The sequence below is a fragment of the Pongo pygmaeus genome, chromosome 14, assembly GCF_028885625.2.
Source record: "Pongo pygmaeus isolate AG05252 chromosome 14, NHGRI_mPonPyg2-v2.0_pri, whole genome shotgun sequence".
Classification (NCBI taxonomy): Eukaryota; Metazoa; Chordata; class Mammalia; order Primates; family Hominidae; genus Pongo; species Pongo pygmaeus.
The window spans coordinates 49,893,641-49,920,895 of record NC_072387.2 but is presented as its reverse complement, the minus strand read 5'-3'; the positions used below and the strand labels follow the sequence as shown (position 1 = coordinate 49,920,895).

Below are 27,255 nucleotides of genomic sequence, written 5' to 3'. Positions count from 1 at the left end.
GCAGACATGCATAAAGCACTCTGCAGCAGACTACTGTAACCAGCACTATATTCAAGTGATAGCCAAAAGATCTTTTTAAACACTAAGCTGGTGTTTACAAATGTTTTCCCAAATCAACTTGTCATTTACTTCAACACTCATTCATTCATTCATTCCACAATAATGTGTCAAGCACTTACTACGTGCCAGGTACTGTTCTAGGTATTGGGGATAGAGCAGTGATTAAAATAAAATAAAATAAAAAAATTTTTTACTAGAACTTAACATCTCAGTGAGTGAGACCAACAATAAAAATAAGGTAAATTTATGTTAGACATTAGACTGAGCCATGGGCATTCTAACATTACAACTAAAATAAATACCCTATTTGCAACATCAAGTAAATAATTCTTTCATTGCTAAACCCCTACAAATGATTTTTGTCGTCACCTTTTGAAAGCAGAGAATATTCAAAGAATTTTAACTTTAAATACAAAGATACAAGAACTTTTTGACAGTATGGACTAATACATAAGGACATGGATTTACCTAATCATTTGGAAAGAAAAAACAAAAACACATGTATGTCATGAATGATTTAGCCTCAAGTAAGATGACTGAAATGACCTCCTATGGTTTCTTAATGAATCACAACACTGCAAAACAAAATCTAACAACCCAAAATGGTTATTTTTATTTGTTGTGACTGACCATGTTGAACAAAACATGCATGCATACTCAATATAATTAGATGTCATAAAAAATTTAACTCCATTAACTATAAAGATTGTATTTTGATAATCTCTAATCTCTTATTAGATCATACACAAAATACTGGTCTTTTGAAAAATCACAGATTACGAAGACAACATAAAACTTCATCCTGGGTTAAATTATACACCATTGCTTCTTTAAAAATCAAAAATAGTTTCAGAGACCGAATCTTTCCAGTAATTCCTCTGGTATACAACGAAATTAACAATACTGTGGTAGACAATAACAGATGCTGTTTTTTAGAGGAATGCAGACTTCTCCACTTATTTGTGTGCAACCTTGGGCAAATAACTTGTCCATTAAAAACCTCAGTTTTATCACTGTAAAATGAAGGCAATACCATCACTGACCTCAAGAGTACATTTGTATGGCTCAAACGAGATAAGAATATAACAGTAAACAATGTCTTCCACATAGTAATCACTCAATAAATGTCTCTTATCTTCTCTGATATCTGACAGTTTTTATATTTTAGAGTTAATATTCTGTTTTCTATTCTTGCAATCACCCGCTGAGAAAACAAGCCTTTTATCTTCATGGCAGAAGCCACTCTGAACTCCTCGGTCAACTTTCTCAGTCTATTCAGATCATATTGACAAATTTGATTAGATTGTGCAGGTATGAAAAAGAATGAGGAAGCTCTTTAAGTGCTGATCCAGGACTAATCTCCAAATACGAGGTTAAGTGAAAAGAAAACCCAGGTGTGCAGCAATCCATCAATCCATGTTACTGAACTTTTGCAAAAAGCACAGTGGGTGGGTGACCTTAAACAAATCTCCCACACATATTTTGGCTCACACATGCACAATGTATTTGTAGAAGAACACACCATCAGCTGATCACAATGGATGTCTTCAGGAAAGTAAACTTAGTTGCCAGGGGACAGACAAGAAAAAGACTTCACTTATAAACTCTTTTTACCTAATTTGCAACTGTGTGAATGCATCACCTAAACAAGAAGCCTACACAGCTACCCAACTGCTCAGTCACACACCACATCCCCAGATTACTTATGATTTATATATCTCATTTTTTCCATCAATTATTATGTGCCTGTTTAGCATTACTGCTCACAAAACAGGTTACCTGAATAATTCTCATCTAGATACATTAGCATGATGTCCCCAAAACATGATGTCCGTATTTACATGAATTCCTAAAATAATCAGTGTAAACAGCAAGAATAGACTGTTTCTTATTCACTGGAAATCCGTTCTAAATAATGGAGCAAAATTTAATTAGTATTCTATGTTTAATACTCTGGATTATTTCCTTCCCTCTCTCTACCCTTCAGCCGGTGCATAACAGAACATGATGAACTGAACTGATTATTTTGAAAAGTAGCTTTATCCGTTCATTATTTTTAGAGTGCTTAATATTTTCGGGTGTTAGAAAATTTCCTTATTGTTCTGTAGCTATGAAGCCCTTTTATCTAAAAAATGGAAAGGCTTTTTCAAAACTTTCACCTTGCATTCTCAAGATGTATCATGTTTCTTGAGGAAGATCTTACTGCTTTTGATAATGCCAAGATGGCTTTCTAACTGCACATAAAAGCACTTCTAGACAGGCAAAAAAATCATGAAATATTCGGCTTTGCACAGAGAAAATTAAGTATTTGCATAATTATATATATATTCACTGGAGCTTTGTAAATACACATTTGTCAGAACCTCAAAGCGATGATGACCTTGAAAGCCTATGCCATCAGACCCCTCCATTGAGACCTGTTTTGTAAAAAGATTTTTATGGCATTTCAAAGACAGCATGTCCTAGAGAGTCTAGGATGGTTCCACTTTAACCTAAATCACACTTTACAATAAAAAATATATGTATATTTTTACTCTTCCAGTAAAAATATATTTCCTACCCTATACTGCCACATACTAAGGGCTTTTAGCAAACTTATATTGTCTATGGAAATAAATGTAGGCAGTACAAATCTGAAGCCCCATGTTCCAAATGAGAAAAAGAGAACAAAGAAGTCTTGTTTGTAATCTTAAAGCTAAGCAAGGTTTCTTTCTTTCCTAAGAAGCATATGAATGCATTTTAAAGCTCCTAAGGAAATATCCCCCCTACACACAATATATTGTGAAACACAAAATATACCTTGAGACCAATAAAAGGAGGAGAAGTCAGACACTAAAGACCACATATGGTATGATTCCATTTATTTGAAATGTCCAAAAACAGGCAAATCCATAGGTACAGAAAGTAGATTTGTGGTTGCCAGGTGCTGTGGTTGAGGGGTGACAGGGAGTGAAATAGGTATGGGGTTTCGTTTTGGGGTCATGAAAAATTTCTGAAAGCAGACAGAGATGATGGTTGCACAACATGATTAATATACTAAAACACTGAATTGCACACTTTAAAAGTGAGTTTTACGGTATATGAATTATATTTCAAAAAGCTATTATTTTTTAAAACAAAGAGAAGGAAGAAATACAGAAATGTAAGCCTAAGCATCTTCCACAAGACACTTTTACTGGGGAAAATACTCCTCACTTCACATATACTCCCATCTTTGAAATTCACAAAGTGTATATTAAAAGCTCTGAGAAGTCCTATAGAAACCTGATAGCTGTGTCTAACCCAGTTTCCCAAACTTACTTGGCTGAAGAACAGCAAAAGCACACTAACACCCTCCCTACCAAGCCTATTAATATCCACTTGGACTTAATGTTCCCTGGAAAACATTAGAGAAATCTGTTCTCTGTATTCTACAAAAACAAAACAAAAAAAAATGAAGGATCAGAAGAACACTACTCTTCATATGTGGAATTGAAATGCAACAGTATAAAATGAATTTTTAAAATCAATTTCTATCTACTGTCTAATCAAATACATTTCTACAAGGTATTTCACAAGTCAGTCAACTAAAAATGTTTAATTTTCATCAATATTTTGGTAAAAATAAACTTATAACCCAAGTATTTAAACAAATATTTGCCACTATGAGAATAGAAAATATACTCCTCGCCTCTCCAGAATACTTTTAAGTTATATTAGCTTTCCAGAGTCTGATTTGTGTCAAAAGAAATACCAGAAGTCCCAATATACAATTCATAATCTATAGCACTTACAACTAAAATTAAAGACTTCAACAAAAACACATAATTTTTTAAAAACTCAACAAAGATATTAGCTACCTGAAGAGCTAATATACTGTCTACCTCCTATGTAGCTCAAAAGCAAATGAGTTCAGCTACATACAATAACTTGACTCAAGGTCATGAATATACTATTGTACAATAAAAGCAAATCACAGAATACATACCGGAGTACTCCTATTTATATAAAGTACAAAAGCTGTTTTTGTTTTCAGGAATACAAAATACATGGAGCTCTAAAAATAAAAGTAATGGCAAGAGAAAAAGCAAAACTCGGGAAAGTGGTTAACTCTGAGGGAATGATGATGTTCTGTTCTTAAAACACCATGGTAGGTGCAAACAGCTCACAACTATTTCTTTGAATTTATGCTCAAAAAAGAAGATAAAAACTTCAAAACTATAGCTTGAGCCCAGGGGTTTGAGGCTACAGTGATTGCGCCACTGCACTCCAGCTCCAGCCTGGTAACAGAGCAAGATCTTGTCTCGGAAAAAAAAACAAAAACAAAAACTAAAAAACTTCAAAACTTTTACCACTCAAATCATGATACCACATGTAATTTGTCACTAATTATAGGGAATTTACCTTCTAAATACGGTGCTTTTTAAAAAGTCACATAAGAAAAAGCAGTTTTTCTACCAATACATATTATTTGTATATATTTAGGCAGTACATGATATTTTGTTACATACAGAGAACGTGTAATGATCAAGTCAGGGTATTTACGGTACCTATCGCCTCGATTACTTATCATTTCTATGTGTTGTGAACATTTCAAGTCCTCTCTTTTGCTATCCTGAAATATACAATATATTGTTGTTAACTACAGTCCCTTACTCTGCAAACACTGGAACTTATTCCTTCTAACTGCATGTTTGTACCCATTAACCAACCTCTCTTCATCTCTCCCCCACACCTCCCTTGCCAGCTCTGGTATCTATCATTCTACTTTCTACCTCTATGAGATCAACTTAAGAAAAGCAGTTTTATATTTATATAGATAACTTCAAATATTAAAATCAACATTTAACTACACATTGAAGTATCACACTCTTATTAACATATAAATAATACACTCATAACTGTTCACTCCCAACTCCAAGATTGCTGTAAACATAAACTCTATACCAGAAACACGTTTCTAAAATATAAATAACATTGAGTAATTCTGACAAATAATTAGTATTATAAAAGACATCTTAATATTACCTGGGACAAGAGTCAAAGGTAATCTTCTGGGTGTAATTGCTTTGGGGTGCTGTTTACTAATTTCTTCATAAATTTGAAGCCTCTCTTCTAAAGTGCCTATTATCAGTAAATATGGGTGAGATTCATAGCATCAAAACTTTTATCTATGGTAAAATGCTAACAAACTTCTAAAATTTTGTTATAAATAAAATTGCATTAACAATATTAAAGCTGCTTTCAATTTTGGTAAAAATGACATTTAAAACTCTGTGGTGGCAAAATACTATAATCAGTTAAGTCACTGTTTTAAACTCATCTCCAGAGAAATCCAAAACTTCTCTCATCGCAAGATTCTAAATACAACCCAAATCACATATACAAGCCATCACAGACTCAAGATATGCTGCACTTCTCTATATTCCTTTAGCATACAACTCATGGAAAAGAAAATCTTTTTATAACGTCATCTCTAATAACATATCCTACGTAAACACGCTGAATCAAAGAAACCTACATATATCCCCATAAAAGCCTATAATGTCTGTTGATTAGGCTCAAAGGAGCAACAGTTTTAGGATTACGATTGCAAATGTTTAAAATACAAAAAGATAAACTAAACTTCCATGTTAACTTTAACACTTAAAATCTTCAATGAAACTCCATTATCCTTCCAAAAGATATAAATTACACTTCTAACAGAAAGTTGTATCTTCCCAACCAAGAGCCACCTAATTTTATAGTACCACATAAAGGACGTATCTATACATAAACTACATGTTACTCTGAAACAACAATAAGCAAGCAAACAGGATCTGGGTATAGTTTATCTTTCTAAAATAATATCCTGCATAATTCACAAAGATTTATAAGCAATAAGATAATTTATAGTGGAATTTTAAGAAAAAGCAAACAAACCTGTTTTTGAACTATAAAGTTTTAAGTAGATTTTAATCCAAATTCTGTGGTCTAAACCACAGAAAAATAACTATCCTAAGAATAACCCTGGGTGCTAGCAGACAAGGTATCTCTGTAGTAAATGTAGTGTTTATAAGCATTGATATTCAAGATTAATATCAAGTATCAAGATTGTAAACACCACATTTGAAGGGGTGTGATCTTGTTTAGACACATTCCTTCCCCCAGTAATATGTTTTGGAGCTCCAATGTGGTTGGATTTTAAGACCAAGGATATGTGGGGGGGGGAAAAAAAAAACAAACCTTGCTCTCTGTTAATGATTTGGAGACTTCACAAAATATTAAAGACCCTGATACTAACACATAAATGAACTGCATATAAGTATTTTAAAAATACTCTCATGTTCGTGCCTAATCTTAGAGAATGACAAGCGCCAAGTATGAAAAAAAAATTCTCCACTACCCTAGATATAACAAGCCGTATAAATCCTACTTAAAGTCACAAGTTGGAGCTCCAGAACTTACCACGGGGAAGGAAAGGTCGTAAGTTACCTAAAACAATAAAGTAGTGTAATTAGTTTTGTAATCAATACATTTTATAGTAACCAAGAATCCTGACATATGGAACATATTATTCATTTTAGTAAAACATGAAAATATTTTTATAAATTGTAATGTTACTAGTTTAAAGAAAAATCATAGTTAACCCATGTTTTCAACCTTCACACGAGTTTTGCTGTTTTCTTCAGATTACTTTAATCAATATTGTGATTTTAATCATTTTCTTAAAATAAATTTTTAACAATTTGTAGTGTTAAATTTTAAACATAAAAAGAACACCAGAATTAATTAATACCAGTGAGGATACAACAATTAAACTTTTCTTGTAGCTTATACTACTATAAATGAATGTGGGTAGCTACCTATTTACCAAACTTTTTAAATTTAAAAATTCTAAAAAAAAAAAAAAATTCTGCTGTTTCAACATCTTTGAGCCAATTTCATAATTATTTCAGGAATATATTTATTCATGAGTAAATATGATTTTAGGAATATTAACAGTTCCTGCCAACAATTATGAAAATATACAAAAATCTTGGACTGACACTAGATTTCTGAAAAGGGCCAAAGTTACCAAATTTCAAAGGAAGATATGTAACATTTTGCTCTACACAAATTAGCCTAGTTTGAAATCAAAGCAAATATCCTCAACAATAATTATTTGGCCCAATTCTTATATTTAGAGGTTGAAGGTAATGAATCTCTACTGATTTTAAAATATTAAATAGTTACAACACTTCCCAGAAAGGGAATGCTCATTTTCTTTCCCATGTCTCTACTCTAAATTGGTATGGTTTTTTTTTGTCTCACCTTCCAATACCATCACAGGTAAGGGTCAAGGAACCTAACATATCTGCAACCACTTACACTTAAGTGTAACTATTTGAATTCATTTTTACTCCCATGTTTAACCTATAATTTTACTAAATGGAAAAATGAGTACTAATGCTAAAATTATTTGTTCCCAAGTATTATTACAACTTTACATTTTATTATACTTCAATCAGTAGTTACGAGAAAGAGGAGAAAAATCATTACATACTAATTTGTAGAGCTTTTTCCAAGCCTTCGTAATAACACCAATTTTCTGCATTCCGATCAATCAAGTTTTTGAACACTTCACTGGCTTCTTTTAATCTTCCCAATTTCAACAGTATTTCCCCTGAAATGAAGTTTAAAGACATATTCATTTTAAACATTAAATATCTATCTGACCCCAGGGACTTCACTAAACATTATCAGTGAACAGATGGTTAAAAAGACAGAACTCTGTATCCTTCCCCTTTGGGCATGTTGCAGTTTATGTAACTAAGCACAGCTTGCCTTCAGAAGTGAACCTTCATTTGTACCTTTATTTTTGGCTCCCTCTTACACTCCAAACAAATACATAGGACATTAATTTGTTAGTAAAAAAACTTTTGCATTACACACATCTTATACTCTTTGAAATAACTAAAGACACACACAAACACAACAAAATTAGACTGGCAAATAATTCTAGTGAAGCATTCCTATCTTCCTACTACAAGATTTAAATATATCTTTCCTATCAGTTCATATATTAATTCTCCACTCAATTCTCATTGTTTCCTTTCAAGGTCACTAAAACTGGAGAAGTTTAACTCAGTGAAATTACAACACTAAACACCACTTTATAACAGGAAACCACACAAGCCATGTTCACGTACAGGTCAGCTCAGCGGGTTGGTACAAGGTCAAATCCTTTTACTAAGCCACACAAATTAAGAGGAGGTGTGGAGAATGAGGACCCAGACCTCTCAAATACGATGGAAACACAACTAATCCAAGATAAAGGGGAGATTCTCAAAAAAGAACATACCTCAGCTTCCTGCCCTCAAGATTACCCATTCCCCAAACAATCTATTTCAAACAACCCTTTAAAATGTCTTCAAGTCATACTATTTCTCCTTTCATCATGTTGGAAGAGGCAGTATATTATAGCAGGTCTTATGAACTTTTTTTTTTTTACTATTTTTATATCATATATCACTCAAACTCTAGAATAAAACTGAAATAGGAATAATTACCAACTCCATCACTAACTAGCTTTGTGACGTGGAGAAAGTGGGTAGTCAGCACACTGCCTGTCACAAAATGAATACATATAAATGTCTGCTACTTAAAACTTTAAACATGCCCCATTCCTCCACGATTATCTTCTGGCCAATTTTTACCCTGCTTATCCCAGATATAATAGACAACAGCGTATTTTTCATTTTCAAAAAACATCTGTTATTTGCTACTACCATGAAGCAAAGGTTATTACTAGAGGAATGCATAGGACAAATATATATATATACCTACATATTCATAAATAAGTGGAAATCTCCAACTTTTAAAGCTTTTTAAAGGATCGTAAAAAGTTAATGACCACAAAGAAAACTGTGTGAATATCAAAGGTCTCTGGACCTACAAAGTTCAGTGAAAAACTAAAAGTAATACCATGATCTGTCTCTGTAGATAACAGAGCATGGGCTACGTATTCAAATTAACGGCCCCCAAATTAGCCTCACTAGCAATATAAGGATAAATGTGACTATGAGGCAATCTGCAGATTTATTTTTGTTTTTTGAGACAAGGTCTTGCTCTGTCATCCACTGAAGTGCAAGTGGCACAATCACAGCTCACTGCAGCCTCAACCTCCCAGGCTCAAGCAATCCTCTCTTCTCAGTCTCCCAAGTAGCTGGGACCACAGGCATGTACCACCACACCCAGAAAATTTTTTAATTTTTTGTAGAGATGGAGTCTGTGTTGCCCAGGCTGGTCTGAACTCCCGCACCTCAAGCAATCCTCCCGTCTCAGCCTCCCAGTGTTGGGATTACAGGTGTGAACCACCATTCACAGCCTATACTAACTTGAATTAATTTCACTGAACCATATTTACTTTTCAAAAACTGCATTCCCTATTTGTTTTTGTTTTGAAGATTAAATAGTATAACCTAACTGCATTCCCTATTTGTTTTTTTTTAAGATTAAATAATCTAACGTATGGATTATATTGAATGCACTTCCTATTGATGCTACAGGACAAATACCAAGAAAGAGAAACAGCAACCTGAGTTAAGATTTAATCAGGAAACGACAATAATATTTCAGAAAGGAAAAATAATTGCCTTTTTTCCTCTTTGCTACCATCAATAAGTAACAGAACAAGACAGAAACCAGAATATTTATTTACCCATATTTTATCAATAACTTTTAAAAGTGTCATTAATATGAATCACAATAAAAACTAAATCACTCATGTGCTATACATTAACCAGAAAGAGTATAGTAGTTAAAAGTAAGACGCTCATGAAAAGGTATGGAAAAAAGAACATACACTACTAAGTGAAAGAAGCCAATCTTTCTCAGGCAAGAGATGGTTTGGCAAAAATAAAGCCAATCTGAAAAGGCTACATACTGTATGATTCCAACTATATGATATTTTGGAAATGGCAAAACTATGTAGAGGGTAAAAAGATCAGTGGTTGCCAGGGGTTTGCAGGAGTGAGGGATGGAAAGGTGAAACAAAGTATGTTTAAGGCAGTGAAACTACTTTGTATAATACTACAGTGGTGAATACATGTCATTATACATTTGTCAAAACCCATAGAGCATGACAGTGGGAAAGGCTGTGGGTATACAGGGATATATGGGAACTCTCTGTACCTTTTTCTAGATTTCACTGTGAACCTAAAACTGTCCTGAGAATGTCTATTTTTTAGAAAAAAGTAAGGGCTCTGAAGTCAGAAGGACGTGTTGATGTGCTTGGAAACTGTAACTCTACCACTTAAAAAGCTGGATGACTTTGGGCAAGTCCTTAACCTCTCTAAGCCTCAGTCTCTTCCACTGTAAGATGGGGTTAGTAAATAGTATCCACCTTAAAAGTGCTAAAAAATTAAATGAAATAAAGCAATTTAAGCAATTACCATACTCAAATAGAAGAAGAGTTTTAAAATCTATATTAGCTATTATTTTTATTAAGCTTCAGACTTCAGAGGTCCTACAACTGTATGGAACTTTAGTTCTAAACTATTATTTTAGCTGGACATTCAATTTAATACAATATTGCTCAGGGAAAGGGAATTAATGAGCAAAGCTTTGTGAAAATTTTTGTTTGACCCCTTGTTGATGAATGCTGTTAAAACTATAGGGATCCTGTCTTCATAATTAGCCCATAATGAAAATAAATGACCTTCGTGTTCATGATGATCCCAGTGTCATCAGTTATGGTTCTCACTGTATTTAATTAACTATATATGGATATACAGAGATACATATTCAATATGAAGGCAGTGTAATATACTGCTTAAGAGAATGAAATCTGGATTCAAATCCAGCACTCTCCAGTTTACTGAACTGTATGATTTGGGGCTACTCAATCTCTCAGTTCCCCCATCTCCAAAACAGATATAATAACTACAACATAGGGTTGTTATGAGGATTAAACTAGTTAATAATGGCTTAATAATAAAGTGTCTGGAACCTTGCCGGATACATAACAACTGTTACATTAAGACTTAGGAAAGAATAAAATATATAGTTTTTTTGTTTTCTGTTTGAGGCCATTAAAAAAAGGCAAGCCAACTTACCTTTAATTTCTTCCACCAAAAGTTTATCACATATTTGTTTCTCATATGTTTCTATATGTTCCAAAGATTCCTGAAACAGATCTGCCTCTCTCATCACTTGATTCTGGTATAATATCAGTTCACTATATTCATAATCTATTTTGTTTGGAGGAACCTGAAAAAGAATGACCAAATTACTTTATTTCTATAATTATATAAAGCAGTTACAGACCTTTAATTAAACTGCCTTGCCTTCTCAGGAGTCATTCACACAAACAAGAAAGCAACCCACAAGCAGATACAAACAGAAGAGTGATTAACAACACCAAAAATGAATGCATTATTTAAAACAAATAATAGGGTGGTACTTCTGTCTATCCCCAAGTGGCACAGGTCAACAAATCCTACATACAAATATAAAAATGGTTGAAATACTACAGAATCTACAAAAAAAAAAAAAAAAAAAACCTACTAGAGTTAATAAAAGTGTTTACCAAGGTCACAGAATAAAAGATCAATGAAGAAAAATCAATTACAGGTATACCTTGGAGATATTGTGGGTTTGGTTCCAGACCACCATAATAAAGTGAGTGACACAATTTTATGGTTTCCCAGTGCATATAAGTTCCGTTGGCCAGGCATGGTGGCGCACATCTGTAACGCCAGGTCTTTGGGAGGCTGAGGTGGGTAGATTACCTGAGGTCAGGAATTCGAGACAACCTGTCCAACATGGTGAAACCCCGTCTCTACTAAAATACAAAATTAGCCTGGCGTGCTGGCGCATGCCTGTAATCCCAGCTACTCAGGAAGCTGAGGCAGAAGAATCGCTTCAGCCCGGAGGTGGAGGTTGCAGTGAGCTAAGATTGCGCCACTGCACTCCAGCCTGGGCAACAAGAGTGAAACTCAGTCTCAAAAAAAAAAAAAAAACTAAACTAAAAAAGTTATATTAACACTACACTATAGTCTATTAACAATGCAGCAGCATTATGTCTTAAAAAAAAAAACAACATTGTCAGGCACAGTGGTACACCTGTAGTCCCAGCTATCCTCCTGCCTCAGTCTCTGGAGCAGTCCTAGCTAGGAGTTCAAGTCCTAGTCATAGCCTAAGAGTTCAAGACTGTAGTGCATAGCCACAGCACTTCTGCCTGGGCAACACAGTCAGATCCTATCTCCAAAAAAAAGGTAAAGCAAAGAAAACAGAAATTGGCCGGGCACGGTGGCTCACACCTGTAATCCCAGCACTTTGGGAGGCAGAGGCAGGTGGATCACAAGGTCAGGAGTTTGAGACCAGCCTGGCCAACATGATGAAACCCAGTCTCTACTAAAAATACAAAACTTAGCCAGGCCCAGTGGTGGGGGCCTGTAATCCCAGCTACTCGGGAGGCTGAGGCAGGGTAACTGCTTGAACCTGGTAGACGGATGTTGCAGTGAACCGAGATTGCACCACTGAACTCTAGCCTGGGTGATAGATCAAGACTCTGTCTCAAACAAAAGAAAGAAAGAAATTGCAAACACCTAAATTTAACCATCAAAATGTCATAATTTTGTGTTTAAAGGAAAGTTTTTTAATCAAGTCCATCAAATGTGATACAGTACTATCTTTTGGTCAGAACTTGATTCTTGGATAAAAACAAAGAACCAGTCTAATCAATTCTCTGGTGTGAGGTAAAAAGCTAAAAACCTAAGTAAAGACGGTGGCCTTACTACAAAATTTATTTCCTCCCTTAAGAGAGTAAAAATAGCAGATTAAAAAATATAAAAACCCATAAATAGAGGATACTATTTAAGATTTCAACAAATTTCTAGAAAACAGAATGCAAAGGAGTAAGTGAAATAGGATGGAAGAAGCTCAAGTCTAGAGTATCCATAAAGAGGAAATTACTACAGAGAATGCCTATCTGTCCTAGAAAACTCCAGACAGGGTCAAGATTATGAAATGACAGATAAACAGAGGAGTGGAAAAGAGACTCAAGGTTGGGGGATTAACTCTAAGTGAAGTGACTCAATCCACACCATCTCCATCAACTTGCAGCTGAATCCACATGTAGAATATTCTCCATTGAAACGTGGAGGCAGGCGTGGTGGCTCATGCCTGTAATCCCAGCACTTTAGGAAGACGAGGCAGGATGATCATTTGAGCCCAGGAGTTCGAGACCAGCCTGGACAACATAGCAAGACCCCGTCTCTTAAAAAAAAAAAAAAACAGAGAGAAAACATTCCTACATTTTAACTGTTTCCAATTACGTCAAAAAGTTTTCCAGTTTTCCATAGGTTTCAAATACTTTAATTCCCATTTGAGAGCAGGGACAATTTAGAAGTCAACTACTCCGTTTGTGAAGGTAGAAGGAAACATTAAAATTCTTACTTGCTGAGTTTGTCTAAATTCTTCCAACAGTTTTAGGGCCATATCATAATCTTTCAGCAAATGGTATGCAATAGCATATCCAATCCAGGAGGCACGCTGTGTGGGGCGCAACTGAAGAAGCTGGTATCTTGTCTCCTAAAAAAAAACGTTTTAACTTGCTAAACATTCTCTAAAACATTATTTCATCAGTTTTAGGAAAACAATCTAACCTTTAACACATTTCTAATGAACTATATCAACAAAGATCAGTTTCAGAATAAAACAGAAGTACTTTTTATGTTTCTTACCTAAATTACTAAAGTTCTAGAATATCCTGTAATACTCACTGTGAGGCTGTCACTGAAACATCATTGGGGCCCATGCCTTTGGACTGCCTTATTAAATTACTTTTAAATAATGAGAATTTTTTTTTTTTTTTTGGTAACTAAATATTCTGTAAGAAGACTAAGATGGTTTTTTATTAAACTAGATTTTGCTACTTATAAAACTATTATATGAATTACATGTATTTACAGTGTAAATACATTGTAATAACTGGCCAGACACAGGACAGACACAGCCAGGGGAAACACCCAAACATCTGATTATCCCTTATTTTTACTGTTGCTTCTCTGTCATTCCCAAATCCTTTATTAAAGTCTAGGTCAGTATTATTTTCTCTGTCAACTCTTGGTGTTATCCTGGGCAAATGCAACACTAATGTGTATCACCCATCCCACAACCTATCCTCTAAGCCCCAAGATTTTCTAATCTTTAATGATTTTCTCCTCCACTCCATTCAGAGGCCCACTCCCACAGCCATAGCCTAGATGTTACTGCCACCCAGAAATCATAAATTTAGGTGTCTCACTCTCTATCCACAGCTCCCATGCTGCCAACACTATCATTTGATGACATTCCTACCCCTGTTCTTTTGTTCTTTGACACCACCAGTGTCTGTACTTCCTGGGCCCTTCACACTTTCACCACCAGCTCTCCTTTTTTTCTTTCAGAGACAGAGTCTCCCCATGTTGCCCAGACTGGACTAAACTCCTGAGCTCAAGCGATCCTCTTACATCAGCCTCTCAAGTAGCCAGGACTAAGACACATAAATACCAAGCCTAGCTCTCTTTTAACTTTATTTACTTCACAATCCACTTTAGCAACCACTGTTTTGCCAATATTCTTAATTTCTATGCCTCATTCATAAAGATAACTGATTTTAACTCCAACTGCATCTAAGCTGCTAAACACAGCTGAAGAAAAAAAATACACGCTTTGAAGAGTGGTGCCATTATTATTATAATAAGTTCAGCAGAGCCCTTAAAGTGGCTGCAAAAATCTAGGCATGGGGTATGAGGGCTTATATGGCAGTAGAGGGCAAAAGTAAGAAGTATATAAATAATGTATTTAAAGGAAACTGTTAGAACCTAGTGGCTTCCTTCTCATAAGAAAGTAAGAGAATTCCATGTTGGACATACTGATTCTAGGATACTAAGTGGAATAAGCACATGGAAATGTCCAGGAGAGAGTTGAAGATGCAAATCTGAAGAGGTCTCAACTACAGAAAGACTGATTTATGGCAACGCTTCTCACATTTTTAAAATATTTACTAACCAATAATTTTTAAAAGCTACTTTTATGTTTAGGTGTCAATTATAAAATCCTTATTAGTTTATCAAATTTGTAAATATCAAACCCACAAACAATCTAGTACAGCAGCTGCACATAGATATTCCAGTTAAACATTTATGGCCAGGCATAGTGGCTCATGCCTGTAATCCCAGAACTTTGGGAGGGTGAGGTGGGAAGATCACTGGAGCCTAGGAGTTCAAGACTAGCCTCGGTAACATAGCAAGACCTTGTCTCTATTTTTTAAATAATTAATGAATTAAGAATGTTTTAAAAACCAGTTTTTTTTGTTTTTGTTTTTTGAGAAAAAGTCTTGCTCTGTTGCCCAGGCTGGAGTGCAGTAGCATAATCACGGCTCACTGCAGCCTCAACTCTTAGGTTCAAGGGATCCTCCTGCCTCAACCTCCTGGATAGCTGGGACTGCAGGTGTGAACTACCACACCGGTCTAATTTTCTTATTTGTAGAGGCGGAGTCTGGCCTATGTCGCCCAGGCTGGTTTCTACCTCCTAGCCTCAAGTGATCCTCCCATCTCAACCTCCCAAACTGCTGAGACTATAGGCGTGGGCCACCTCACCCCACCAGTTATTCTTTTTGGATACTCAAGTAGAAATCTAGTGCCACAACTATGACTGAGGAGGAAGGTCCCAAGCGACATACACCTTCTAATGAACAATCAAATCTACCTGATCTTGGCTTATGCTCACCTCATTCTGAATTGACACGCTCTTAGATTTTATCTACTGTAAAATCATGTGCATTTAAGAATGAAGTACTTACTCGGTAACCTTCAAGGTCCCTCATTTGGATCTGCAACAGTGAGAGATCCCTCAAAATTTGCAGGTTATCTTTATCTAATTTGAGGGCATTTCGGTAACATTTTATAGCTTCATCATATTTTTTATCAGAACGTTGCAAGAGTCCATATACATGCCAACCTATTAAGTTAAGGAAACAAAGACATACACAGACACTAGAATATTCTATGCTACATATCTAATATAAAACTTACATTAAAGAAATGGTATTTTGCCTGGGATTTGTTTCAGAATGATCTGGAGTCTGAGGGAGGGGAATGGTGAGGGGAAGTTAAAGACGAAATCAAGGCAGGCTGGGCTGATAATTGTCAAACTGCTGAACCTGGGTAATGGCCACATGGGGAGGGGGTCATTATTCTGTTCTCTCTACTTGTGTACATGTTTGAAATTTTCTGTAATATTTTAAGTAACCTTAAAGAATGCTTGACAAAAATTCTTCACATTTTCTACCCTCTATCCCATCACTTTCCTACCCCAGCAACCTCAACATTCACCTATTCTTCATCAGGATGTCTTGAAACAGAATATATACAAAAACTGCAACTACTTTTTGAAACAAATTTAGTCAATCAATTCTAAAGTAAGTGTAACTATCACCTACTTCCCTAGTTATATTAAAGGTCACAAAAAATAAGTTGTATTTCTTATAAAATAAAGTCTTAGCATATCTTGGAGCCAAAAGCCCCACAAAACTATCATACTTACATGCCCTTCTCTTCACTCTGGGGTTAGCACTGGGATAAAGAAATAAGTACTCAGTAATTTGAGAAAACTCTAAGCTAAATATGTGAAAACACTACTAAGCTTATTCGTGTTCAATACCAGTATGTGGCTAAGTGAATTAAATGTAACAAATTAAAATGCAAGGGCAATATGTGAAAAAAAAAATGCAGATAAACATACAGATAAGCAAAACAAATGAAAATCAATTTCAATGCTCCATCCTTTAAAAAAAAATTTTTTTTTGGCCGGGCATGGTGGCTCACGCCTGTAATCCCAGCACTTTGGGAGGCTGAGGAGGGTGGATCATCTGAGGTCAGGAGTTCGAGACCAGCCTGACCAACATGGCGAAACCCCATCTCTACTAAAAATACAAAAAGTAGCCAGGCATGGTGGCGCACACCTGTAGTCCCAGCTACTCGGGAGGCTGAGGTGGGAGAATCGCTTGAACCCAAGAGGTGGAGGTTGCAGTGAGCCTAGATCATGCCACTGCACTCTAGCCTGGGTGACAGAGTGAGACTCCCTCCCCGCAAAAAAACAAAAAAATTTTTTTTTTTACACACTGGGATATTACCCAAAGAAAAACACAATTATAAAGATCAAATTAAGTAACAGCTATGTCTCTGTGTTAACAGAAACCAAGCTCAAGAACCAATATCATACTTAAGTAAAATGTTTTAAAGTAAGTTTAAGTTTTTCTTCTCAAATGTCTAAAAGAAAGTTTAAGACACACAAATTTTAACATATGATTAACTAAAAGTCAGTATTTGGAATAATAGGAAAGTATTACCCTGTTAATTATGTTTAAGAAAAAAATGGGTTTCAAGTCACATACAATTATCAAAGTAACTTTTCTCCAACACTAAGCACAACAGAAGTAAGCACATTTTATAGAGATTTCCTTTAAAATACTCCAATAAATAAACACGGGGTAGGGAACAAATGAAATTAATATAGGAGGAGGGGCACGAGCAAAAAAGAAACTAATATTACAAAATGTTGATAATGATTATGGTTGAGTAATGGATACACAGAGTTCATTAAATTCTCTCTTCTACGTAGGTTTGGAATTTTCATAGTACAAATTTAATTTGAATTAGGAAAAAACTAGCTAAAACATTATTTAACTACTGCAAAAGGATACAGACATGACTCTTGACATCATTACGAAGTCCTTTACGAACAAATTCATAAGCTTCTTCTTTTTTTCCTAAACAGTTCAGTGTTAATCCTTTCATAGCCAAAGTCTCTGAAAAATAATTTTTAAACTCTATTTACAAATGACAGAATACTATTCTCTTAATAGTACTTTAATAGTTGAGATCTGAAGGATTACTACGGCTCCAATTCATCTTTTTAATCTCACAGTTTGAACTTCTCTCCAAGTAGAAAAAGTAAAACTACATTTAAATATTTACTTAAAGCTTAGCAGCCCAAGTCCTTTTCTGAAATTCCTTAGTTTCAGAGTTGCTAAAATGGTTTCTGCCCTTCACAAGACTCTGTAAAAGTGGTTGATATTATTCTGCTGAAAAAATTAACAAAGCAGGCCAGGCGCAATGGCTCACGCCTGTAATCCCAGCACTCAGGGAGGCTGAGGCGGGTGGCTCTCCTGAGGTCAGGAGTTCGAGACCAGCCTGGCCAACACAGCAAAACCCCGTCTCTACTAAACAAAAATTAGCTAGGCATGGTGGCATGTGCCTGTAATCCCAGCTACTTGGGAGGCTGAGGCAGGAGCATTGCTTGAACCCAGGAGGCAGAGGTTGCAGTGAGGCAAGATTGTGCCACTGCACTCCAGCCTGGGCACCAAGAGTGAGACTCTGTCTTAAAAAAAAAAAAAAAAAAATTAATAAAGCAGACATGAGTCTTATGGAATTAAATCTACCACAGCAGTTCCACAGCTTTTACCTAAGGTCAATTCTAATCAATCATCAATCTGATTTACAACCACACAAAAACACTCAATCTACCTTAATAAAGACAAATACATAATTTAAAAATCACTTTATTCAATATTGGAACAGACTTCATTTTTGATAAGTTTATTCCAACAAATTCTACTTAGGCTAATTAACATAAGTTCACATTTCAACAGCACAACACTGGATGATGGTAGTGGCAACAAAAAACATGTAAGGAAGTTAATACAAGACGGTTTAGGATGAAATAATTCTCTGAATTATCCACAAGAATGGAATTACGCAAGAAGAATGATTTTCAAACTCTATGGTATTCAGAACATGGTGATCCTGTGGCCCAAACCCTGCTCCAACACCTTTTATCTGTTTTACATATTGAACTTTCCCACAGGCACCATTTGGATAAAGGTTCCACAGCTAAAAAGCTTGAAAACAAGCTTTAAAATTAATTCTATGAAATGAAGATTTCTTTCCATTTCCTTCAAAGAATCTTTGAAATGTTGTTAGAAAAGTGAGCAAGGTCAGCCTATTTTCCCAATAAGATGATCTCAACCATTATCCAAGTCTGATATTGAGTAATCTCAACCAGCTTTGCTATGCTACAGGATCGTAATTTTCATGTCTATCCTAATCCACCCTTCTAACACTGGCTGTTACTGAAAAAGGACACAACAAGAAAATACAAACTTCATTAACACCAGTGTTAGAAAAACAACTCAAAATATAAAATCTAATGGTAAATTAGTAATATCATATGTAAATGTCAGCACATACTAAAAAAAAAAAACACATCTACCAAAGAATAAAGTGCAGGTGACCATATCTTCACACTTTTATATTGCAAATTTTGTCCTAATTTTACACACAGGAAACCAAGGTATAAACTTTAAATTCTATTCAAAGTAATAAAGGAAATCAGGTGCATAAAAATACTGATACATACTTTCTCCAATTTTTTCCCCAATAGATAAACGAACCATCCTAATCTTATCCTTAAGTATACATACTTAAGGATAATACAGGTAATCTAGAAGACTCATATAAAGCATTAAAAAAATGCTGAACATTTATGCACTCTAATAGAGAACTGCAAGGCCTTGGAATCTGGGAAATACTCTTCTTTCACTGTTAATCCTTGGTTTTAGAATTTGATTTCCCTAAAGCAATCTCTCACATGAGACAATACCTCCATGTTCAGCAAATTTTGGGTTCGACAGAATCATCTTGCAAAACTTGAGGCCATTTTTGTACTGCTTCTGTTCATAACATTTCTGTAAAGAAATATGAACAACAGTTATTTTATCAAATGAATACACAATGGAGCAACTTTTCACAGCATCATATATTCTTAATTCAAGATCCAAAATCAGGTCTAAAACGTGATGGAAAAGATATCACTTACAAACATGCAGTGTACTTTTGTTACCTATTCTTGTCAAATTGTTCTAAAATCTACATATTTTCATTTTTATAAAAGACCATGAAAAAAGACATTTAAAAAACAGGAAATGTGGCTGAGCAAGGTGGCTCATGCTTGCAATCCCAGCACTTTGGGAGGCCAAGGTGGGCGGATCGCTTGAGCTCAGGAGTTCGAGACCAACCCGGCCAACATGGTGAAACCGTCTCTACTAAAAATACAAAAATTAGCTGGGCGTGGTGGCGCGTGCCTGTAACCCCAGCTACTCAAGAGGCTGAGGCAGCAGAATCGCTTGAACACAGGAGGTGGAGGTTGCAGTGAGCAGAGATCACACCACTGCACTCCAGCCTGGGCAACACAGCGAGACTCTGTCTCAAAAAAAAAAAAAAGAAATTACAAAAATTAGCCAGACGTGGTGGCGCATGCCTGTAATCCCAGCTACTCGGGTGGCTGAGGCAGGAGAACCACCTGAACCCAGGAGCTGGAAGCTGCAGTGAGCCGAGATCATGCCACTGCACTCCAGCCTGGGCGACTGAGTAAGACCCTGTCTCAAAACAAACAAACAGAAAAAAATGACAATTCATCAATCAATACTGCCACAGAATTTTTTATTTTGTTTCCCTTTCCTAGTACGCAGAATTTTTTAATTCAAAATAATTCCAATGCTTTGGGAGGCCAAGGCGAGAGGACTGCTTGAGCCCAGAAGTTCAAGACCAGCCTGGGGAATAAAGCAAGACCTCATCTCTACAAAAAAATTAAAAATTACTCAGGCGTGGTGGTGCACATCTGTGGTCCTAACTACTTGGGAGGCTGAGGTGGGAGGATCACTTCAGCCCGCGAGGCTGAGGCTGCAGTAAGGCATGACTGTGCCACTGCACTCAGCCTGGGCAGTAGAGCAAGACACTATCTCGAAAAAAAAAATTTAAGCAAAAACATATGTGGCAACAGAAAAATACCAGAAACTGCACTAAAAGCCTTTGCTACTGCAAGAATGAAACCAAAGTGCATGGATGTGCACACACACACACACACACACACACACACAAATACTACCACTTATTGAGCAGCTATGATATGTCTGTATAAAATTTGTAATCTCTTACTTAATACCAATTCTTTAATGTAGGTGTCATTACTTCCACTTCAGAGATGTGGAAACTGAAACTCCAGAGGTTCAAAAACTTGTTTATAAGCTGCTCAGCTTAGCTGCAAACTCTGGTCTTACTCCAAAGACCATCATTAGTCCAATGCAAAGATAAGCAACATCTTTATTTCCGAATGCCACCAGCCAGGGTACGCAATTAACATCTCTCCCTGGCAGCCACTGATGCGGAGAACACCCTATCGCTTTCCACTCTTCCCTGGCTTACGTTGTTCAGTCACACTGGGTGTTACATTACTCAACATGCCAAGCTTATCCCCACCTCAGGCCTCCTACACTTGTGTTCCTTCTGCCTGAAATGCTTTCCTAGATCTTCCCATGGATGGTTCCTCATTATCCAAGTCTCATATGTCCCCTACTTGCCCACTTTATCAAATACTCCCATCCTCCTTCCTTCCCCAACATATTCTCTACCATGTTACTCTATTCTCCACACAGTGCTATCATTTCCTGAAATCTTATTTATGCTATTATTTAGTGTCTGTCTTCCCCACCATCATATAATGGATCCTTAGAACAATGATCTCACCTATCTTTCTTATTTTTTAGAGACAGTCTCACTCTGTTGCCCAGGCTAGTGTGCAGTGACATAATCACCATAACCTCAAACTGCTGAGCTCAAGTGATCCTCCCACCTTAGCCTTCTGAGTGGATAGGAAGGACTACTTCCATCATGCCATCATGCCTGGCTAAAATTTTTTTTTTTTTTTTTTTTGGTAGAGATGAAGTCTCACTCTGTTGCTATGTTGGTCTTTTGCTCCTGGGCTCAAGTGATCCTAGCTCCCAACTCAGCCTCTCAAAGTGCTGGGATTACAGGCATGAGCCACTGCGCCGGCTTTAGCCTATTTTAAATACTGCTGCATTGCCATGGATAAACAAATAAGAAACTGCTCCATAAATACAGCCTACTAAGTTCAAAGCAAAATGCCACTAGCAATGGATGAGACCGTCATTAAGCCTTGCAGCACGGGCTGGATGTGAAAGGAATTAGAAAAGTCTTCATGGAAAAAAAGTTTATATTGAGGCCTCTTGACAGCCTCTGGGGAAGGGAACTAGGTGGTTCTGGGATAAGGATAGGAGAGAAACCTAAATTTTGAACCACGTGAATATAGAGCCTATTCCAAAAATATTTTAAAATAAAAAATGACAATCTGAGTTTGACTACAAGAGTCTGTCTCACAAATGACAAGAAAAAAACAAGTGGAAGGAACTACTGAGAAAGACAAATAGAAATACTAGTTTTTCTGACTTACCAAGTTATCTGAAAATAATAATAATCATACTGCCAATAACAGTAATAATAGTTAACACCTATTGGAAGCATTTACTATACATCCAGACACTGTTATTTTTTCCTTCATCCCATGACAGCTTATTTACTCTTTATTTAAATCCCAGGAAAGCCTATGAGATGCATGATATCCCCATTTAGATAGAGAAACTGAGGCATAGTTATAGAGTTTATATAACTATTAAGTGCCAGAGCCACAACTCTTAACCAGGTAGTCTGGCCCCAGAGTCCAAGTACTCAGGTAAAGACAGGTCTACCTGTAATCTCAGCTACTCGGGAGGCTGAGGCATGAGAATCGCTTGAATCTGGGAGGCAGAGGTTGCAGTGAGCTGAGATCTTGCCACTGCACTCCAGCCCGGGTGACAGAGCGCTACGCTCTCGCAAAAAAAAAAAAGACAAATCAACATTCACTCAGGAACCGTTATATACTAAGCAGAAACGATAGATTCTAGTCTCAACTTTGCTACTAACCAGACAGAGAACCTTAGCCACTTGGTCATTTACCATCCTTAGGTTTGTCTCTTTCTAAAACAGGGCATGGAATAGCTCCAAAATTCAACAAACTGTAACGCTAATTAATATCCAGTCTGGGGAATAAGACATGCAGATATAAGCCACGTAGAACATGTAAAAAACCAGCTGGTCAGTTTGTGTGGATGTGTTTGAGTTTTTTCAATAGAAAAAATTTTACTGTTGGTGGCAAAGCACTTTAATCCACTAAACTTTAAAGATAATTTAATTACAGAAACTTCTGTTTGCTATGGAATTTGTTGTAGCCAAATTTTACCCACATTTATTGCAATTGTGAAATGATAAAATCATTCGTTTATGCAGAATCCTCCTAAATTCACGCAACCTTATCAGAAACATTTCATACCTAGATTTAAAAATGTTTAGCTTGGCGGAGCACAGTAGCTCACATCTGTAATCCCAGCAATTTGTGAGGCTGAGGTGGGATGACCGCTTCAAGCCAGGAGTTCGACAGTAGCCTGGCCAACAAACCGAGACTTCCATCTCAAAATAATTGATTTTTTTTTTAGTGGTTACCATTTCCCAATTTATTTGGGGATAAACTCTACCTTTTTTGTAATTTGAGAATAATGTAACTTTTTCCTTATGACACTGACCCATAATTTGAACTACAAAAAACTCGTATAGAGAGAAAAGAAGTGCTATCATCTTTAAAGTATGATGCCAAATGTCCTGAAATCCAACTAGCGATTTATAAATGATATTATCATTAATGTTTCAGATTCCCGGGGCAAAAAAAAATTAAAAATTAAAATAAATAAGTTACTTCTCCAATTCCATGCTGTGTAAAATAAAAGGGCATGAGAAGTAAAATTAAAAAATACAAAGCCCAATGAAGCAACCTGCCACGTGCTTTAATTATTCGTATTTTTAATGTTCTCACATTTGTATCTTATTATTGGTTCAAAACTAAGCACCACATAATATTTAAAATTATTATCCCATCTACTATGTATCCTAATCTGAAGACTAAGTGTGAAGTTTCTATCGACTTGAAACAGAACAGCTACTATGAATTATCTGCCGCTGTTAATACTTAAAATTACTCTAAAGTTAGTATTTTATTTATAGTAAAGTTAAGCAACAACTAACAGCCATATAGCCAACCCAGCTTTCAATAAATTCACCTTTAAACCTAAATGCATGTTTAGCAAATAAAAGTTTTTTTTAGGTGAAAAGATAAACTAGAAAAGACAGTTACCTACTAACAACATTAGTTTAAAACCTAGGGTAGCCAGAGGATACTAAGGAAAGCAAAGGAATGCTGCCTCTTCTCCTTGGAAGAACAGAACCTGGAAAGCCACCAGGGACGCTGGCACACAGCCCACAGAAAACTGCCCACCCGGCTCCGCAGTGGTCATCACTACGGGGCCATTATTCAGGATTATGCTCCGCAATAAAGTAAAAATGCTCCCCTCAAATGCAAAACCAGCCAGTCCACGCGGCGTTAATTACTCAAGCAAGGCCTGTGCGACTAGAAAGCAAAGAGCTGTGTTGAAGTTGGTGACAACTCAGAAACGCACTTCAAGTCAACTATTCACTTCCAAAGAGGGTAAATAAGGTACATTACAAACAGGCAAACTTTTTCCCAAAGGGAGATGGTGCCAGACTTGGCTTCCTAGAGTTGCCGGTTTTATTTCCTCGTAACCAGGAAAAATTCCACCATCGCATCGATCCCGCTTTAATAGGTATGCGGGTGCGCTGTGCAATCTAATTAAACGCAAAGCAGAAAATGCAGAACGCAAAACACCTCGCCGAGGGGAGACTGGCAAAATAAACCAACCGGGGAGGATCCCTGAGGGGCTGCCGCGAGCCCGCCGCGGCAGAGAGCACGGCAGCCACTACCGGCCGAGGCGGCTGTGCCCGGGCACTGCGGAGGGCGGCGTGAAGTTTCTGGAAAGAGCGCGGCGGGTGTGAGGCGAGCGCCGCAGACTGAGGAAAGGAAGCGCGCGGAGGAGCGGCTCGGCGGCCCCCTTGGGCCGGCCGGAGCGGGAAAGTGGGGTCCCGCGAGCTCCGAGATAAACAAAGAGCGGTGGTCAGCGAAGGCCAAGCCTGGCCCGCGCCGGCCGCCACCAGACCGCTTGCCCTTAAGGCCCGAGGACCCGGGGACCGGGGGGCGGCAGCGCGGCCTACGGCCACTCACCAAGATGCGTTTGAAGAGGTTGCTCTCCTTGGGCGGCAGCAGCACGTTCGGCATCGTGGCCGGCGGGGAGGCTAGGTGCCGGGGCGCTCCGTTTCGCGGGGGTGGGCACCGGGACGAACCGCTGCTGAGAGTCGGGCTGCGGGCGATGGATTAGTTCATTGGTCTACAGTTGCAGTTGGGCAGCCTGGCTGTTCGGCACGGGTGGCAATGGAGAAGGAAGGCGGTCTGAGCAGGACACGCTTTCCCTGGACTCCGCTTTTTGGCCAGCGGCGGCGGCAGTTCCCGCGCGCTGCAAGATGGCAGCCAGGGTCCGCCTCCCGAGCCGGACTCTGTGCGCATGCACGGAGCGCCCTGCGGCGAGGGGCTGCGGGTGACTACGGGGGCGGGGACCAACTGCGTGGATTTGCCTTGGGCTGCGGCTCCCCTCGCCGCAATCTCGGCACCCCCTGGGGCTCAAGCGAGCTTTCACCAAAACCCTGGAGTCCCACGGGGTGGTGAGTCACCATCCTCATTCACCATTGCTCCTATGCATCAGAACGCCTCATAAGACTCCTACTTATTGTCTGCTTCTCCTTGCAATAAAGTAATAAATAAAAATGAGAATTTTCCTTTAAGTAGAAAAGAGAAGACACTGCCTTGTATTGCACTCTTGATAAGCTTGTGGCCCAAGATAATGTTAGTTATGACTCTGAAGAGTCAGAGTTTTTTGCATTTCTCCCCATTTAGGAATTTAAGTGTCCAACGCAAAGTAGACTTTTGATGTAAGATGAACTTGTTTTCCTTCCTTTTCCTCCTTGATTCAGACTCTAAGGAGAAGCCTTTTCTTTCCAGTGCAAACCAAACAAATATTTACAATCTTTGTTTTTGTTTGTTTGGTTGGTTGGTTTTGAGATGGAGTATCGCTCTTGTCGCCCAGGCTGCAGTGCAGTGGCGCTATCTCGGCTCACTGCAACCTCCGCCTCCCGAGTTCAAAGGATTCTCCTGCCTCAGCCTCCCTAATGGCTGGGATTACAGGCATGCGCCACCACGCCCGGCTAATTTTGTATTTTTAGTAGAGACAGGCTTTTACTACGTCGGCCAGGATGGTCTTGATCTCTTGACCTCGTGATCCGCCCGCCTCAACCTCCAAAAGTGCTGGGATTACAGGCGTGAGCCACTACGCCCGGCCGGAATTAGGGTTTTATAAGGCCACTGGTCTTCTGAGTCTACCTACCCTTTCTCTTCAGATGGTTCCCCTTCCTACAAGCCATATAATAATGGGAGAAACAGGCTTCAAATTCAGGATCTTCCAACTCTGGGATACTTTCTACAACAAATAAAAGGCAGCATATTGGTGGTAATGTGTGAATCTAGAAAGATACAACAGTGGCAAGAATAAACTGTACATTCAGTGTAGGGTTAGTATTAAGGTGTGTGTAAACATTAGGTACATAAGTTTATTCATACATGTGCTGAATCTTAATGGGTGCATATTTCTGAGACTATAAAGTAATTGATGAGTAACTGCATTTAGTCGGCTGTAATCAGAACTGGGCTGCCCTTTTTTATTTTCCTTTTTTTGAGACGATGTTTCACTCTTGTTGCCCAGGCTGGAATGCAATGGCGCTATCTCAGCTCGCTGTAACCTCCACCTCCCAGGTTTAAGCGATTCTCCTGCCTCAGCCTCCCGAGTAGCAGGGATTACAGGCATGCACCACCACACCCGGCTAATTTTGTATTTTTAGTAGAGACGGGGTTTCTCCATGTTGGTCAGGCTGGTCTCAAAATCCCGACCTCAGGTGATCTGCCCACCTCGGCCTTCCAAAGTGCTGGGATTACAGGTGTGAGCCACAGTGCCTGCCTATTTGATTTTCCTTCTTTCTAGCCTAAGTTGGTTGGAGATGAAAGAATCATAGGAGTCTTTTTTTTTTCTTTCAATCTCCTACGTTTCACACAGGATCATAAGAGTCCTTTAAAATAGGGAAAGTACTGTCATTAAAATTGGGGGTCCACAGCAATCCCATTGCTGGGTATATACCCAAAAGAATATAAATCGTTCTACCATAAAGACACATGCACGGCCAGGTGCAGTGACTCACGCCTGTAATGCCAGCACTTTGGGAGGCTGAGGCAGGTGGATCACCCTGAGCTCAGGAGTTGGAGACCAGCCGGGGCAACATGGCAAACACACACACACACACACACACA

The 27,255-nt window shown here is 37.8% G+C and overlaps 1 protein-coding gene across 6 annotated transcripts in view; it reads right to left on the bottom strand.

Moving 5' to 3' along the window:
* Window positions 1-26,049, bottom strand: part of NAA16 (N-alpha-acetyltransferase 16, NatA auxiliary subunit) — a 66,430-nt gene extending 40,381 nt beyond the window's left edge. For 2 of the 6 annotated variants that reach the window (XR_008493347.2, XM_063650783.1), the window contains exons 1-8: window positions 25,069-25,390; window positions 19,711-19,795; window positions 17,753-17,857; window positions 15,851-16,008; window positions 13,462-13,596; window positions 11,118-11,271; window positions 7,565-7,684; window positions 5,068-5,163 (exon numbers count right to left, since the gene is read on the bottom strand). Coding sequence is in view for 4 of the 6 variants with exons in the window: in XM_063650783.1 (XP_063506853.1) it covers window positions 5,068-5,163; window positions 7,565-7,684; window positions 11,118-11,271; window positions 13,462-13,596; window positions 15,851-16,008; window positions 17,753-17,857; window positions 19,711-19,795; window positions 25,069-25,122 (907 nt within the window). In the remaining 2 variants the exon portion in view is untranslated. Of the gene's footprint in view, window positions 1-5,067; window positions 5,164-6,486; window positions 6,514-7,564; window positions 7,685-11,117; window positions 11,272-13,109; window positions 13,227-13,461; window positions 13,597-15,850; window positions 16,009-17,752; window positions 17,858-19,710; window positions 19,796-25,068 lie in introns of those variants that run through there. The other 4 variants (XR_008493346.2, XM_054446575.2, XM_054446576.2 and 1 more) reach the window with 4 other exon arrangements.
* Between the last annotated feature and the right edge of the window lie 1,206 nt (window positions 26,050-27,255).